The 15,909-nt window shown below is 57.6% G+C and overlaps 1 protein-coding gene across 2 annotated transcripts in view; it reads right to left on the bottom strand.

Moving 5' to 3' along the window:
• Positions 1-9: 9 nt before the first annotated feature.
• Positions 10-15,909, bottom strand: part of KIRREL (kin of IRRE like (Drosophila)) — a 92,961-nt gene continuing 77,061 nt past the window's right edge. The window contains exons 3-15 of one of the 2 annotated variants that reach the window (XM_012733370.1): positions 15,478-15,627; positions 13,471-13,628; positions 10,710-10,860; positions 9,802-9,907; positions 9,573-9,721; positions 9,301-9,428; positions 8,557-8,731; positions 8,378-8,478; positions 6,850-7,048; positions 5,300-5,407; positions 5,013-5,152; positions 4,466-4,543; positions 10-4,236 (exon numbers count right to left, since the gene is read on the bottom strand). In XM_012733370.1, the coding sequence (XP_012588824.1) occupies positions 3,760-4,236; positions 4,466-4,543; positions 5,013-5,152; positions 5,300-5,407; positions 6,850-7,048; positions 8,378-8,478; positions 8,557-8,731; positions 9,301-9,428; positions 9,573-9,721; positions 9,802-9,907; positions 10,710-10,860; positions 13,471-13,628; positions 15,478-15,627 (2,120 nt within the window). In that variant the 3' untranslated portion in view covers positions 10-3,759. The remainder of the gene's footprint in view (positions 4,237-4,465; positions 4,544-5,012; positions 5,153-5,299; positions 5,408-6,849; positions 7,049-8,377; positions 8,479-8,556; positions 8,732-9,300; positions 9,429-9,572; positions 9,722-9,801; positions 9,908-10,709; positions 10,861-13,470; positions 13,629-15,477; positions 15,628-15,909) is intronic. The other variant, XM_004693866.2, reaches the window with a different exon arrangement.

The following is a 15,909-nucleotide window of genomic DNA, read 5'->3' as shown; positions in this document are numbered from 1 at the left end:
GGGGGTGGAATCCACTCCCTTCCCCACAGCTCCCCCAGCACAAGGCTGAAATCAGGACCATGCAGATCCAAGGGAGGCCAGAGCTGGTCTCTAGGATGGAGGCGTGATCCCATGAAGGGAGGTGTGGGAGAAGGAAATGGGATAATGGGATACCTAAATGCTCACTGTATAGCCTCTTCACAAAAATAAATGCATTTCCAATTACATCCCTTGGTCTGTGCACTTTGGTGCTGCGTTACCGCCTCCTCCCGGGACCCCCTTCCGGGCCAGGAGCATCACGAATGCCTTGCAGATGACTTCTGCAACATGCGGCTGGGCCCACAGAGGCACAGAACAGTGGCCTGGCTTAGGGCGCACAGCCCCAAATGGTGGGAAGCCAGGGTTTCCGAAACTGGCATGGCATGGGAGGTACAGCAGAGGGGACAGGCGTGCACAGTGGGTTTTCCTGCAAACCTGAATGGCCCACATTGCTGTATGGTCAAGTACCAAGACCTTGGTTCCATTTGAAAGACTGTGGCTCCTTTTCAGAGTGCCCACTGGTTATGAGGGGCAGGAGGCCAGAGATACCAGGTATGTGCTCTGTGCTCAGAGCAAGAAGGTCACCCTACAACCACGAGGGAAGCAGCACCACTGGGGCAGGGAGGGCTCAGTGCTGGACGTGGGTCAGGCTAACCTCGTTCAGCCCAAGCCAGAATGATGAGCACACCTGTCATGGCACCTGTCCCTGCCCACCCTCCTTTCAGACTCGTGCTTAGCTTCACACAAACGATGGCTGGACTTAGAGGGTTCAGCTTTCGGATTCAAACTGGACAGTCCATGAGGAAAGGTTCATCCAGAATCGCAAGCATTTCTCCAAGAAAGATCCAGAATTCGTCAGAATGGCTGTGCCCTCCTCCCTTTGCAGCTGCCCTTCACACCTGCCCCTTCGCAGAGGCATGAGCTGCTCCGTGCACGGGCCTGCCCCTGGGGATGCTGCAGGGTGGCAGGGAGGTGGCGCCCGGTCTCTCCTCACAGAGGAAGCTGTCGGCTCCCGCAGCAGGCAGTGCAGGCGCAGCACCCTACCCTGGCGCAGATGCCTCTCAGAAATGAGACTCCAAGTGGGGAGCAGCAGCTACTGAAAGGCCAAAGGACCACCCCATGGTCACTTCACACTGAGGCTGAGGGTGTGCTTCTGGCTGCTCGAAGGGAAAAACGGGCTCTGAGTGGAAACTACTTGACTTTCCTACTAGGTAGGTGGTGAAGGCCAAGGTGAAAGCTTCTTTCAAGAGAACCTTTCAACTCTCTCATACCTCACCCTGCTCACTGACATTCCCAACTCCCTGCAGGCATGACCAGGCCCCTTCACTCACCAAACGAATGCAGTGGTAACAGCATAATTCTAGACTTGCAGGCTGGAGAACTGGGGGCAGTGGAAGTGAAGAGGCCAGGCCAACGGCCTGGTAAACAGCAGCTTACCCTGGCTCGCAGGGCTCCTGACTCAGCCCTTACTCTCCCTCTGAAGCAAGCACATGAAAGGCAGGCAGGGTCTCCAGGCAACCACATGGAGCACGACGACCTTTCTGGGGGACTCTGGCCTCAGGCAGTACAGATCTAGGTCCGAGAGCACCTGCCACTTCTGTGTGTCTAGCTGGCATGTCCCATTTCAGGTTCAGGTCAGAACACAGGGGCACACAGGTCAGAACACAGAGGTGGCTGCAGGGACTGCCAGTGGCTACTGCCTCTGTTCTCCACCTGGCGCCTGCGTGACACCACCAGGCCCGGGTAATGTTGAAGACACAGTAAAAGTACAGTAGCTCTGAAATAAGGCTTCCCAAACTAATGCTCACTGGCTGGGTTACCTTACTACCTTGGGCCCCTCCTCTCCATCATTTCAACACAACAGCCCCAACACTAAAACCAAAAGGAAGAAAGAGAAAGGAGAGAATGTGAGAATGTGCCCAAATCTGAAACAAAAGTGAGTATTTTGGGGGAACTATTTAAAAAGCCACCATCTTTAGACCTTATCTGTTTGGGTCACTTGGGTCACTCCTGGCTTCCGGTCTTTGTGAAAAAAAAAAAAAAAAAAAAAAAAAAGGGGGGGGGGTGAATTCACCTGCACCGGGACCTGTATCCGGAACAGCCTTCTTACTAAGCTCACAAAAAAGAACCTAGCACGAAGGCGTCAGGTGTAGGAAGAGCACATCCCGGCCGGGCCAGAAGAGGGAGCGTGGACTCTGCTGCTTGGGAAGTGAGCCCAGGGCAGGACAGTGCCGGTTCTCTTTGGTCAGAAGGTGGTGGCTGAGACCGGCCGGTGGCACGCGCGTGAGTGCCCTGGCGGGAGCAGCCACAGCTGCCTGCTGTGCCCTTCTGTTCACCTCACCTGGCGGGCCTTCCTCTTACCAGCCCCCTTACCCACCTGAGCCCTAAACTGCAACACCTGACAGTGTGTCTGGGACTCACAAGTGCCCACTCTGTACAACTGCCCGCACGGGGCTGGCCAACAGAAGCTGGACACTCAAGGCACTGAAAGTAGAAGAAGGAATCTGAGTGGTCAAAAAAGAAAAAGATACAGAACAACCCAAACCTGGCTAGGGAACATTGCCCATGCCCCCCACGAGGTGGCCTCCAGCTAGCTGATGGGCCCCAGGATAGGCAGCAGAGTCTGGGAGCAGGGCCCCCTCCCTAAGTCCTTTGGAACCCATGGGGAGACAGGTCTCACCACCTGAATGTTTCAGTGTGGATTCAAAGTGCTCGGAGGCCCAGAACAATGGACAGTGTTAGGAATCTGGCAGAGAAGACAGGTGTTCATTTCCTTTCCACTGGGATTTGCATTTGGTTGGGGGGCCCCTACAGCTGTTGGGTTTTGTTTTTTTTTTCCTAATGAGGTTTTCAAGGTTTTTTGCTGTCTTTGAGAAATAGCCTATAGCACCCTCCCCCTCACCCCACTCAGCAGGCTTGAAAGGAGGCTAGGAAGCAGGGCAGATCAGAGAGAGGAGGGAGCTTGGATGGAGTCCCTCTGGTACGGGTTCTGGAAACCACTGTGCAGCATCCTGCTGTCTTGCTGGTGAACAGGGACATGGCTCCTGGCCTTTCCTCACCACAGCCCCCGACTTATCTGGGGCAGCGTGGAAGGGAAGGGAAGGGGCGGCATGACCAGTGATACCTGGCTACTCCAGCACGTGTTGGACAGGAGTCCATGGTGGGCAGTCAGGATGACCGGCACATGCTGAATGGGGGTTGGATCTGGCCTCGGTGCTGCCTGTGGACAGCTAAGATAAAGCCAAGGTCCTCTGCAGTCCCAAAGAGGAAGAGACACACCTAGGGCACGAATCAGTCGGCCAGGAGCCTGTGGGCCATCCTGCTGCTGTCTGTCTGGGCCAGAGCCCCCGCCAACAGGTCCACCCCCAGGCCCACGCCCGCACATCTCCAGTCACCGACCCCTTGTCCACTTACAGGAGACCAGAGGGCTGGGGTAGAAAGGGAATGCTGAAACCCTCTGCTCTCCACAACCTTCGCTTCCTGTCCCCATGCCGGACCAGGAGAGGCCACAGGTCAGAAGAGACACATCCTCCCGAAGAAGAGGGACGGCAGGCCCAGGAGGTGGGGTGCACACACAGCACCATCCTCGGGAAGGGGTGTTTCCGGGAGACCTGCTCCCCACCTGCCACAGCAGGAAGAGCAAGGCGGTCCGGGCCGGAGTGAGGAGCAATGCCCCTGAATATCAGGGAAAGCTGGGAGCCCTTCTCCTCTGCCCGCAGAGAGGCCCGGCCAGGCGCGGCCCTACACGTGAGTCTGCATGCGCTGCTGGAACCGCTGGCCGTAGTCCGAGTGCTGGGAGGTGTAAGAGAATCGCGTGGCCGTGGCATACTTGCCGATGGGGTCATACGCCTCATAAGGGGTCCGCTCCAGGCCGGAGGGCGGGGCCTGAGGGTAGCCCAGTCGGTAGGTGGGGTACCCTGCTGCCCCGGGGAAGGGGTGGGAGTTGAACTTCTCATAGTTCTCGTAGGACAGCTGGCTGGTGGTATCGGTGCCAGCGGGGGCAGCAGGGCCCGGGGGCGTGGGCTCAGGGCCGTAGTCGGAGGCCGGGGCCCGGCTGTAGGTGTTGAGCTGGGCGTAGCCACTGGAGTGGGACAGGCGGGAGGAGGGGCGGCCGTCGAAGCGGGCGGGGCCGGGGGCACGGTAGTCAGCGTACAGCACCGCCCTGGAAGACGGGCGGTCTTCGTGGGCACGCACATTGTAGTAGCCATTGGTGGGGTCCTGGGGGACAGTGAGAGAAGAAGATGATGAAGGAGCCCCTGGGGTACATGCCCAGTCCTGCCATGGCCCTGGGACCTCCTCCCTGGCTCTGGTCTGACTTCCCAGCCAGTATCTCTCCACCTCCTCTCTCCCCTCACTACACCTCCTGACCTTCCTCCCCAAGCCTGCCTTCTCCCTTGGAGCCCCACTTTCCCACCGGCCCTCGTGCCCTGGCTCGCCCCCTTCCCACCTTCATCTCATATTCCTCCCGCGTGTCGATGGTGTCACAGCGCAGGTCCTGCTTCAGGTCGACATCATCCTTAAAGGACTGCAGAGCAGAGTAGAGGATCAGCAGCCGGCCCAACCTGATCACCTGCCAGGCCCACTCCCGCCCTCCGCCCGGAGGCCATGGGTCACGGCTGGTTTGGGTTCTGTCCTGTCCCAGCGGGGGCGCTGGGGTGGGGTGGGAGAAGGCCAGAGACTTGGTTGCATCACCACTTTGCAGCACAGCCTTGCAGTACTGCCAGCCTCTGGGACTGCGTGTCCTCATCGTAGTGAGGGGCACTGGAAAACCTCTAGCAGCTTCCAGCACTGACTGGTGGGGAAAGCCGGGGCGAAGGAGGCTATGGGAAGCCCCCTCCCTGCCCATCCGATAGGCTGGGGCGCACGTGTGTGCACATGTGAAGCTTTACACGTGTGGACGCATGCGTGTGAGGACCACGGCAGGCCGACGGAGGGAGGCCAGTGGCGGTAACATTGGCGAAGTGGTGGGCGAGCCAGGGCGCCGGGACGCTCACCGAGTAGATGGCCTTCATGACTCGGGTGGCTGTGGAGACGCTGGCCGTGTCGTCCTCGCGGTCAGAGTGCATGGTTAGTGGCTCGCGGTTCACTGTCTCCACCTTGATGTCCAGCTTCCTCAGGGTGACATCCTTGCGACCTGGGGCAGGGAAGCAGCCTGGACGCTTGCGCCAGCCCTGCAGTGGCTGCTTCTGGAGCCACCTGGGCTGGGGAGCGCACCTGCCTAGACCCAGCTCTCCCAGCCACCACCTGTGGGGGTCCGGGAATGGGAGGGCGCTGTACTTACTGCCCTTGCGGCGCCGGTAGAGGAAGAACACCAGGGCGATGAAGAAGAAGATGAGCAGAATGCCCGCACCAATGGTGGCCCCGGCGATGATGCCCACCGGTAACACCTCTTCAGAGGAGAGGAGGAAAGGAGCAGCGGTAAGGGTGGAGCCACATGGGACCTGGGCTCGGTGCTGACACGTAGGCCACTTCCAGCCCCACCAGCCTCCCTGGACTGTGTAAGGACCATGTTTGTGCAGCGCTGTTATGACAGCACTGGGTCAGGTCGGGGCTGGAGGTGAGGCCGGGCTGCGCTGCCTTGGGCTCAGGCCTGTTTCAGCCTGATCGAGCTGGGGTCATGGTCATGTCTCTTCCCTGGGCCAGAGCATATGTCTGTGGTTCCTTCCCAGCCATGCCCTCTCCCCCGTCCTCCTGTCTGCGAGGCTCGGCTTCTCCTGGGCTGGCTCTGGCTCTTTTTTTTTTTTTTTAAAGATTTATTTATTCATGCATACAGAGCTGGGGTACAGGCCAGAGGTGCAGGGGGTGGTGAGAGGCTTCACCAGGACAGAGTGGGGAGCAGAGCAGGCCGACTAAGAAGCACACTGCTGAGGGGAGCAGCGGGTGGGCCAGGAGAGGTCTGCCAACCGTGTGGGTCACCTCCGGGGCGGGGATCAAACTCGTGCTGAAGTGGTTTTAGCTTCTCAGTGCTGTGCTTTAACCCGCTGCGCCACCAGGGAGGGCCGGCTGGCTCTTTTTGAGGCCTCCTGCTCCACGCTCTCTCTGCCACCTGTGTTCCAACCCTTCTCACAGCCTTCTCTGTCAGTACCTACCCACTCGGGCCTCCGAAGTGGCCCTTGCTTCCCAGAAGAGAAGCATCTGAAGTCCTGCCTCCAGCTTCCTTTCTTCCTGAGCAGAGCCCCACAGGCCTCTTGCTTCCAGAAAGCCTTCCCTGCAAGGTCCTGCCTTACTCTGCTCTGTTCCTCCCCCCACCCCACCCCCCTCCTGGTAGTACCCTCAGCTAAGACTGAACCGATGGGATCTCAGTTATCTGCCCCTTCTCCCAGGTCAAATGGCTATTTCTCAAAAGAAAAACCACATCTCTCCCCCTCATCAGACATCAGATATGGGAGCTTCTGGAAGTGAAATGTGAGGGCTCTTTTATCAGGTTAGAGGTGCCTGAAGGAGGGTGCACGTCTCCCCACTAGAGAGCCAAGGCTTACTGAGCCCTGGCTGTGCGCCAGGTGTTCGTTCTATGAACATTCTCTCGCTTAATCGTCACACAGCCCAGCAAGGTGGGTGGCACTTCTCCCTTTCACAGACCGTTTGACGTGTCTCCACGTGAAGCCACTGCTGCCACTCTGAGTCCCCAAGCTGGTGTTCTTAGGGGCGAGGGCTACGTGGTGTCCCTGCAGCCTGTGCACAGGCTGACGCTTGGGGATGTCTAGGAAGGTGAGCAGGTTTCCTCAGCTGAGCACCAAGGCGAGGCACTGGTGGGAGCTGCCTCGTGTGACAGGAGAGGGAAGCGGCACCCCACTGCTCTGCACCCCGCTACATGCCAGTGCAGCTGGTCACCTCGCTCTTCCAGCTGGATGATGGCCGTGCCTGGCCCGAAGCTGTTCCAGGCAGTGCAGTTGTAGTGGGTCTGGAAGTCGGCCTCCATGACGTTGTTGATGGTGAGCGTGGACAGCACCCCACTGCCCGAGTTTGTCCTCTCCACTGTGTAGCGCTCCAGGGTCCCCACCTCCAGGAAGTTCTCTTTCCATGCCCAGGCCTGGAGAGGGGAGTGGAGAGGTCAGGAAGGAGCAGGCCTCACCTTCATGCCCAGCCTGAAACAGACCAAGTCACACCTACTGCCCAAAGCCTGGCACTGAACTTGCAGTCTGGCAGAAGCAGAGGCTCCCCACAGAACTGAGCGTCATCCGTGTCTATTGATATGCTCTAAAACCCAGACTCTCAGGACTTAGCTCCTAAAAGTAAAGGAAGCTCAGGAACCTCTGTTTTTATAATGAGGGTGTGACTAGTCAGTGTGGCTGCAGCTCATCTAATGACTCCACATTTGGGGGTCCTGGGTGAGGTTGAAAAGGCCCTGGACGGGCAGTCAAACAGGACAGGGCTCTGCGCGGGTCCCTGTGTGGTGTGTCCTCCCCTCTCTGGCCCTCAGTTTCCTCCTGTTAAGTGAAAGAACCAGGCTTGAACTAGATGGCGCTCAAGGCTCCTCCAGCACAGACGTCTGGGAGTCTGACTAAACATAACTCAGTCTTCAACCTGACCCCGTGCCAACCCATAGGTGCCCACCTGCGGTATGCTCTTCCCACAGGTTCATCGGAGGCTCCATCACCCTGAACTCCCAGCCTGGGGGAACCCCCCCCCCCCGCTTTCATGCCCTCCCTCAGAGTGAAGCCCTGGCTCCAATCCAGGGATCAATCCTCCCCGTCCTGCGAGGAGAGCCCCCTGGGGAGCCGGTCTGCCTGCTGCCCAGGCGGCTGTGGTAATGAAGTGTCCCTGGGCAGCCCTGGAGTTAGCCAAATGGTCATTAAATGTGATGAGGGGTTTGACGGTTAATGGTCACGGAAGGAATTAATAGCTCATGGTGTGGGGGAGAGGAGAAAGGAGGGGGGAAGGAGGTGGTGAGGGGACCTGTGGAGGAGGTGGGAGAAAGGAGAAGAGTGTGGCCTGCTGGAGCTCCCTCAGGGGCAGGTGGGGGAGCTGGAGACTAAGGGCCAGCACAGATCAGGAGACTGGGGCAAGGGAGGGAGATGATGGAGAAGGGGAGCAAGCGCCTCAGCCGAGGGGCGCAAACAACGAACGGAGGGGCTCGGCCAGCCCCCACAACTACGGCTGCGTACCACCTTCCCGGCAACCTGTGAGGCAGGGGTCCCTCACCCCCCTTCCTGGGTGAGGAAAAAGTACTTTGCTCAGGGTCACATGAAAAGTACGTGGGGAGGTGGCGCTTGACCAGGCACGGGACGGAGGACAGAAAGTCAAAGGCCTAGACAGTGTCACAAAAATAGGGACAGCAGAAGGAGGGGGCAGAGAGAGCAGGTGGGGTGCCGGAGGGAGATGCAGCGGCCAGGGCCCCAGGCCCGTGGCGCGCACTCACTATGCGGTCCGGGGGTGGCGTGCTCCCGATGAAACACTCCACCTTGCCTCCATCCCCCCTCACAGCGTACTGCACCGCCTCGCTGGAGATGATGGGGGGCCCTGCAAGCAGAAGGCACCGTCGGGGCCAGCCGCAGCCACGCGCCCAGCCTGCCCCAGCCCCCCCCTCGGGCCACTCACCATTCACGAAAAGCGGCACCTCCCGCTCAGCCACCCCAATCCGGGGCACAATGGCCCGGCAGGTGTAGGTGCCCGCGTCTGCCTGCGTCACTGACTTCAGCAGCAGCTGGTTACTGTTACTCAGGACCTGGGCAGAGAGAGCAGCCTCGGGTGGGGAGCCAGGAGGCCGGGGCCCCTAGGTCCGTGTGGGCCCCACACCGGAGGCATTGGGAGGAAAGCAGGAAGGGCCACAAGTGAATTCCCAGAAGGGAAACCGGGCCCCGAGTCTGTGGCTAACCCCATTTAAACCACCCTCTCTGAGAAAGCGGGCAGAGAGGACGGTGGCCAGGAAGCGGGTAAAGCTGCGGTGCCATCTTCTGATGTTCTGTTCTAGACTTTTCTAGTCAAATAAGCTAAGAAGTTCCACTCTAAAGTCCCTCCTCCCCTAGTTGGGTCCGAACTATCTAAGGACCGGAGCTTGGAAATCACGGTGCTCTAGCGGCCCCTGCTTCTCTAGCAGGAAGCACTCCTGACAGGGTCCCACCCACCCTGCTGCTGCTCAGCCTCAGGCCACTGCCAGCACCCCCCCCTACCCCCCACTGGCCTGGCCAGTGAAGGGGTGACTGCAAGCGCTACCTTCTTCTTTCAGATCCCAAGACCCAACAAATAGCCCACGTTCAAGTTGATAGAGAAAGCCGGGCCCTCCCCCGCTGCCACTCCCCAGGGGCCGCTCCCTGCACACAGGGCAGGACAGGAGCCGCTTACCATGTTTGAGTCTTTTTTGGTCCAGGTGAGGGTGAGGGGAGGGTTTCCAACCCAGACACAGGTGAGGGTCACATCAGAGCCGATGTCTGTGGTGGTGGGTTTGGGATCAACCACGATCCGAGGAGCAACTGTGGTGGAAGGGAACAGATGGCCGGCGTCTGCAGGCGCAGGGCGCAGTCCGGCCGGCCCCCCCTTTCTGCTGCTCCGTGCTCCTGCCGGCCTCGGGCCGCCCCCGCGGTCCCGCACACCCACCGAGCCCTGGCGGAACTCACAGTGCACGTTCACTAAGGTACTGACGTTGGTGCTCCCCACTTTGTTGTGAACCTCACAGGACACTGGCTCCGTGAAGAAGGAATAATCAACGTTGGTCTCGTAGCGGCTCTCATGGGCGTCTTCAATCAGGAAGCCCCCTTTGGCCCACCTGGGGGACGGGCAGCAGACAGGGCTCAGGGCCAGGCCCCTCCTGTGTCACTCCAGGGTGCGCCTCACCCCACCCCGCACCTGTAGCCCAGGATTTCGGGGTTGGCCGTGGCCTGACACGTGAAGACGACACGCTCGCCCTCCTGCACCGTCTGTGGCTCAATGGACAAGGTCACCGTAGGAGGGTCTGCAAAGCAGGGGACAGTAAGTGAGGGTCTACCCCTCGTGTCTTTTTTTCTCCTTAGCACAGGCACTGCCCCCGCCTCTGGGCACCGGCCTGGGAATTTGAGTTGGCGTCTACCAGCTGGGCTAAGCTCTCGCCGTTCGTTTTACCCTAGAGAGCCGCTAGGGGGCTCGCTCGGTGAGGACCCAGGGAGAAGCCCACGGAACGAATTACCCAGGGGGTGTGATGCCCGACTGCGGCCGCTAGACGTCAGCGTGGGCTCGCCGGGCTCGCTAACGCGGAGGGCAATCTTCAGCCCCCTCCACTGGCAAGCTAGTCACTAGGTGCTCTTACATGGTGTCTCATTTAATAACGAAGCAGGTATAGCGTCACAGTCCCTCAGCTGGAGACTTAATTAATTGCCTTTCAGAATTTGGGAATTTTTTCAAATTTTAAAAGACCCCCACCAAGGCCGGGGCAACACCCCAGAATCATCCACATTAACACTCTTGAAGTGAAACACAACTAGTCAGAGTAAGTGCGCTAAATAAAATCTCCAAAGAGCCGCGGTTCAAGTTTCACCTCCAAATACCTTCAGGTTTGGAATTTGGGATAGGGATTATAAATCCTACATATTTCGTCTTCTGTAAGTATACAGAATTGGAAACTGAGGCTCAGAGAGACAAAGTCGTCACACCCTGGCTTAGACCTGGGAGCTGCTGAAACCCTGGGGAAGATTCTCCTGTGCTTCTCAAAGGTGGTACGGGTGTGGCCTGCCCCTCTTTCCTCTCCCCGGGATCTGGTTCCTCCCCAGGACCCTGCTCACGGTGGACATCCAGCTCGATGGATGTTTCCTTGCCAGTCGGGATGGCCTCGTTCACGCTGCGGCAGGTGAACACACGCCCGATGTCCAGGTCTGTGGGGTTAATCAGCAGCTGGCTGATGGTGGTCTCCCTCTTCCCATCCTTCAGCAGTTCCTGGGGGGCAGGGGGGGGGTGGTGTTCAAGGAGGGGAGATAGGTCGGATTAAAAGCCCCTTCTCTGCTCTCAGGGTGACTGGGTTTGTGCCGAGAGGCACTTTACCCTGATGCTCAGCCCTTCCCATTAGCCCAACCTATTCTCCAGATTTGGTTTTGTTTGAAAAGATTCATGTTTACTTATTTATGCATATAAGTGCTGGGGTATAAGCAGAGGTGCAGGGCAGTGAGAGGATGCACCAGAGACAGAGTGGGGAGCAGAACAGGCAGATCTTCTGAGATACACTCCTAAGGGGAGGCAGCTGGGGACACAGGAGAGATCTGCTGTGCCATGTGGGTCAGCTCCCTGGCCAGGGATTGAACTTGTGCTGCAAAGTTGTGCCCAGAAAGCTTTTATAGTGCTGGGACTTAACCTCTTGCACCACCAGAGAGGTCCTGGTTTTGTTATTAATAGACCTTATTTATTTATTTTTAAAAATTTATTTGTGCAAACAGAACTGGGGTACAAGTCAGAGGCGCAGGGGCGGTGAGCGGATTAACCAGAGACAGAGTGGGGAGCAGAACAGGCAGATCGAGGAAGTGCCCTGCTGATGGAAGCAGCGGGCAGGTCAGGAGAGGTCTGCCGTGCCATGTGGTCACCTCTGGGGTAGGCGGGGATCAAACTCATGCTAAAGTGGCTTTAGCTTCTTAGTGCTGTGCTTTAACCCTCTGTCACCAGGGAGGGCCCAATAGACCTTATTTTAAAGAGATGTTTTAAGTTTGTGGAAAATTGAACAGCAAACAGAGTTTCCATATGTCCTCCCCACCCCAGCACTTTCCCTGCTACTAATCAACTTGATGTACTAGTGTGTTGCGTGGATTACAATGAACCAATATCAGCACATTATTATAACGAAAGCCTACAATTTATATCAGAGTCCACTCTCTGTGTTTTCCAGTGTCCCTCTTTGTTTTTGAGCCTCATTCCTGGAATTATCTGGGTCCAGATCAAGTCCCTGCTCTTTTGCAGTCTGTTTGGCCTCCTAGCACTCAGGACTTTCCAGCCTGGACATGCCCGAGGTCAGAGGGTCTGTGTGCCCAGCCTCACCTCTTGGGTACCTGTGTCAGCATGCCAGCTTTGAGTGTCCCCTGCTAGACATACATCCTTGAAGGCAGGGCAGGGACGCAGCCTCCAAGTCTCACACTTAGTAGCTTAGTGGCTGCCAACCAGAGGCCCCACATACGGTCAAATTGCAAGCTGACTAAGGAAACCCATTCTGTTAACCAAAGTAAGGCCCACAATTTGACAACAACGCCCAGGTCCCTGCTGGGTTGGTACAACACTGGCTTGATGCAGTAACACTGCTCCCTCGTGCTGCTTCAAAGCTCCATCATCTTCACTGGATATAAAAATGGGGGTGGATGGGCCTTCCCTAGTGGCGCAGTGGGTTAAAGCACAGCACTAAGAAGCTAAAGCCACTTCAGCATGAGTTCAATGCCTGCCCTGGAGGTGACCACATGGCATGGCAGACCTCTCCTGATCTGCCCGCTGCTCCCCTCAGCGGTGTACTTCGTCAGACGGTCTGTTCTGTTCCCCGCTCTGTCTCTGATGAATTCTATCACTGCCCCTGAGCTTCTGGCCTGTACCCCAGTTCCGTATGCATAAATAAGTAAATCTTAAAAAAAAATGGATGTGGACAATAAATGGCCACTAACAAGTCCGCTTGTTTGGTTCTGCCAAAATACTGCAAAACATGCAGTTAGCCCTAGAGAAAAATAGCAGCTTTCTTGGTGGTGAAAAGGATAAAATACCACTGAGGCCCAGTTCTTATTTCTTAAAGGGTGTCATTAAAGCCAGGGAGACATGCACTGTTGAAAGCCACACAGCACGTCAAGGAGAGATCTAATCCAGGAACTCTCTGAGGCCACACCAGATCACAGGTGAGCCATGCTCTCCCTGCAGGTGAGGTACGCACCTGGGTACCCACATACATTTGTTCACACTAGCAGATGGAACCCAAACAGGAGAGCTGAATTCTAATTCTAGGTCAAACGTCAACTTTGCACGTGACCCTGGGCAAATCACTTGATGTCTTTCTTGGCACAGCTTCCCCGTCTGTAAAACATACACAGTGCTCCTTGCTTTGCTGAGAGCTGAGACAACGTGCCCTGTAGAGAGAGGGCGCAGAGGGTGCAGTCTGACCCAGGTGGCACCCCCAGCTCGGCTGCATGCCAGCTGTGTGACCTCAGGCAAACACTCACCTTTCTGACCATCAGCTCCCTCTGCAAGTCAGAAATAATATCTGCCTACGAAAGTCCTGTGGGGACTGACACTGTCCATGCTGAGCTCAGGATACACCGTGCACACAGCGGAAGCTTTATCCACACAGCCATTAGCAGCATTATTCGTAGTCTCTGCTCAGCTACGCAATGGCAGTGTGAATGTGGCAACTAATTTTTTTTCTCTAGCCTCAAGTTTAGCTAACTGTATAAGGTGAGGACTAGACAAGATGACTCTGAGGCTGTCTCCCTGAGTTCACGGCCAAACCCAAGTGGCAAAGGAAAGCTGACTTGGAGCGAGGCCCAGGAGAAGCTGAGGCCCAGGAGAAGCTGGAGGAGAAGTGGGCCTCACCGTGCTGGCCACAGCACCCTCCTGCTGTGTCCCATCCCGGAACCAGATGATGGTGGCAGCAGGCTTGGCATTGAAGGCTCGGCAGGTGAGGTTGTGGGGGGTGCCGGCCTGCAGCAGAATTACAGGCCCATCATCAATCCTGGTGTCTTCTGGGGGGACTGAGGGGAGAAGCAGAGCAAAGTCCGTCCAGTTGCCCTGAAACCCAAACCTCTGCCCCTAGAGGACGCCTCCCTTTGCTTGTGCAACCCTTGGCAGAGTGGGTCACCCTTACCCCAACTTACAGTCACTGTACCCATTGATCCTGTAGTGGCTTCCCCAAGGTCACAGCGGGCATGGCTCCCCAGCCCGGGTCCATCATTTTCCCAGCCTGCCCTATTTTCCTGTGCTATCACCCCATCCTTGCTCAAGGCTGGCCACTGCAGATAAAGGTGCAGGTCCAGTTAGGAAAGGGCCGGGCACCTCAGGGTTTGAGTACAGCTCACACCTGGGGCCCTGGCACAGGAAGGGGGTCCCCTCAGCTCCTCTGCCGGGCAGCCGCACAGGTGCGGGTGGGAAGGTGACAGCACCCCTGCGTGGATTCACTGAGGCCAACTTATTTAGAGAGCAACTTCCTTCCTCAAACACCGTTGATGGACAGTGCATGCCAGCGAGGGCAGGAGATGATGTCCGATGTCTGCACACCCCTAACCTGCGTCCTACTTCTGCTGGTTCCTCCCATTCTGTTCTCAGCCGGGGAGAAAAACAAGGCAGCCACAGGCTTTAAGCCCTGGTCCTCCAGGGCGTTTGAACCCACAGAACTGCCGTAGGTCCCTCCGATCTGTACTCATTCTGGCACCGCACATTCTCCCAGACCTTCGCGGAGTACAACTCCCTGCGCAGGGAGTGGCAAAGGGCCGCCGCTAGAAACGACTGGCACATTACCGCCAGGGAGAGAGCTGACATCCAGGGGCGTGACTTCTTCAGGAGAAGGCGGGTGCCAAACCGTCAGATTTCCTGACTCCCAGTCCAGGCTTCTTCCTGCTGCTTGTCACATTCTCTGTGACAACCTCCCCCCAAAACTTGCATCCCTACTCATCTCAGCTCCTAGCTCTTCCTTCCCATCCCCTCCTACCCCCCAGTGGATATGCCCCACTTCTGTGAACCAGGTTTGGGGAGGAATAGAAGGGACAGGACAGGTCAAATTGAGTCAGGAAGAAAGGGAGAGAGTTGTTGACTACAGGTGAGAGAGCTGGGACCGAAGGAGAGCTTGAGGGAGCCAGAGAGACTAATGGAGCCAGAGGTACCAAATGAGGGGCCCGGAAGAGGTGGGAGAGTCAAAGAGCAGGCCTGTCTCAGGTCTCACCCCAGCTCTGTGCTGCAGACAATTCCCTGGTGTGCAAATGGCCTCAGGTTACCACATAGCACATGTCCTCTCTGTGCAGCAGCCTGGAGTTTGGCTTCCAACCTGGGCTGCACCCCACCCCTAAGTTCTCCTCAGGTCTCAGCCCTTGAGGCCCTTCCTCCTGTCCAGCTCCTGTTTCCTGAGTAGACCTCCAGGCCAAGGCCAATCTAGAGAGGAGAGTAGGTGGTGGGGGAGGAAAGGAGGCAGCAAAGGGAGGTGAGTGAGAAGCAAAAGGGGCAATGTCTGAGGCTTGGGGCAGCTGAGGGGGAGGCTGTGAACATGGGGGGTCAGGTCCCCAGCATGCCAACTCCTTTCCACTCTGGGGGAGCTGTGTGTCCAGAGGCAGAGCCCAGTCTTCGGACCTGAACTCGCCCAGAGGACGCCAGGCCTCACACAGCCCACCAGCCCACCACTTAATGCCACAAGTCTGTTCTGCTCCCTTCTCTCTGGACTTGGCTTTGGAAGACGGTTATGTATAAAAAGATATTAGGGTGGAAAACCGAGGAGACAGAGAGAACAGTGGGGCCTGAGATAGAGAGGGACAGTAACAGAGGTAACTGGAGAAGGGGGGTCTCTAAGGTGCAGAGAGAGCCAGGAAGGGGGTGCCCTCTGGGCTGGGTCATTACTGAGTACGGTGAGCTTCGCCCTCCGGGAGCGCAGGGCGGCCTCCGTGGCCTGGCACTCGTAGGAGGCGTCGTCGGAGAGCTCGGCGTCTGTGATCTCCAGGTTGTACTGCCCGGCGTCCGCGGAGCCCACCACCCGGTACCGCGGCCAGGCTGCAGGGACAGAAAGCGGAGCTGCCCTCAGCCAGGAATCGGCCCCCAGGGCAGACCCTCTCCCCACTGCGCAGCCCTGCAGCAACGCTGCCCCCATGCCCTGTCCCCCTGCCCTGGGGCCCACAGGCCTTGTGTCACAGCCTCCTTGGGTGAGGCTGGGAGCCTTAAGACTGGAGGAAGGAGCGAGGCCTGGGTTGCGGGGGCAGGGGGAGTGGACAAGAGCAGACGAAATCTCCAAAGCTGTTTGCAGACAAATGTCTCTCATAATAATAGGCAAGAAGG

Source organism: Condylura cristata, unplaced genomic scaffold (genome assembly GCF_000260355.1).
Source record: "Condylura cristata isolate star-nosed mole 26May11 unplaced genomic scaffold, ConCri1.0 scaffold00040, whole genome shotgun sequence".
Classification (NCBI taxonomy): domain Eukaryota; kingdom Metazoa; phylum Chordata; class Mammalia; order Eulipotyphla; family Talpidae; genus Condylura; species Condylura cristata.
Note: the sequence above shows the minus strand (reverse complement) of the source record. Positions and strands in the feature narration are given on the sequence as shown.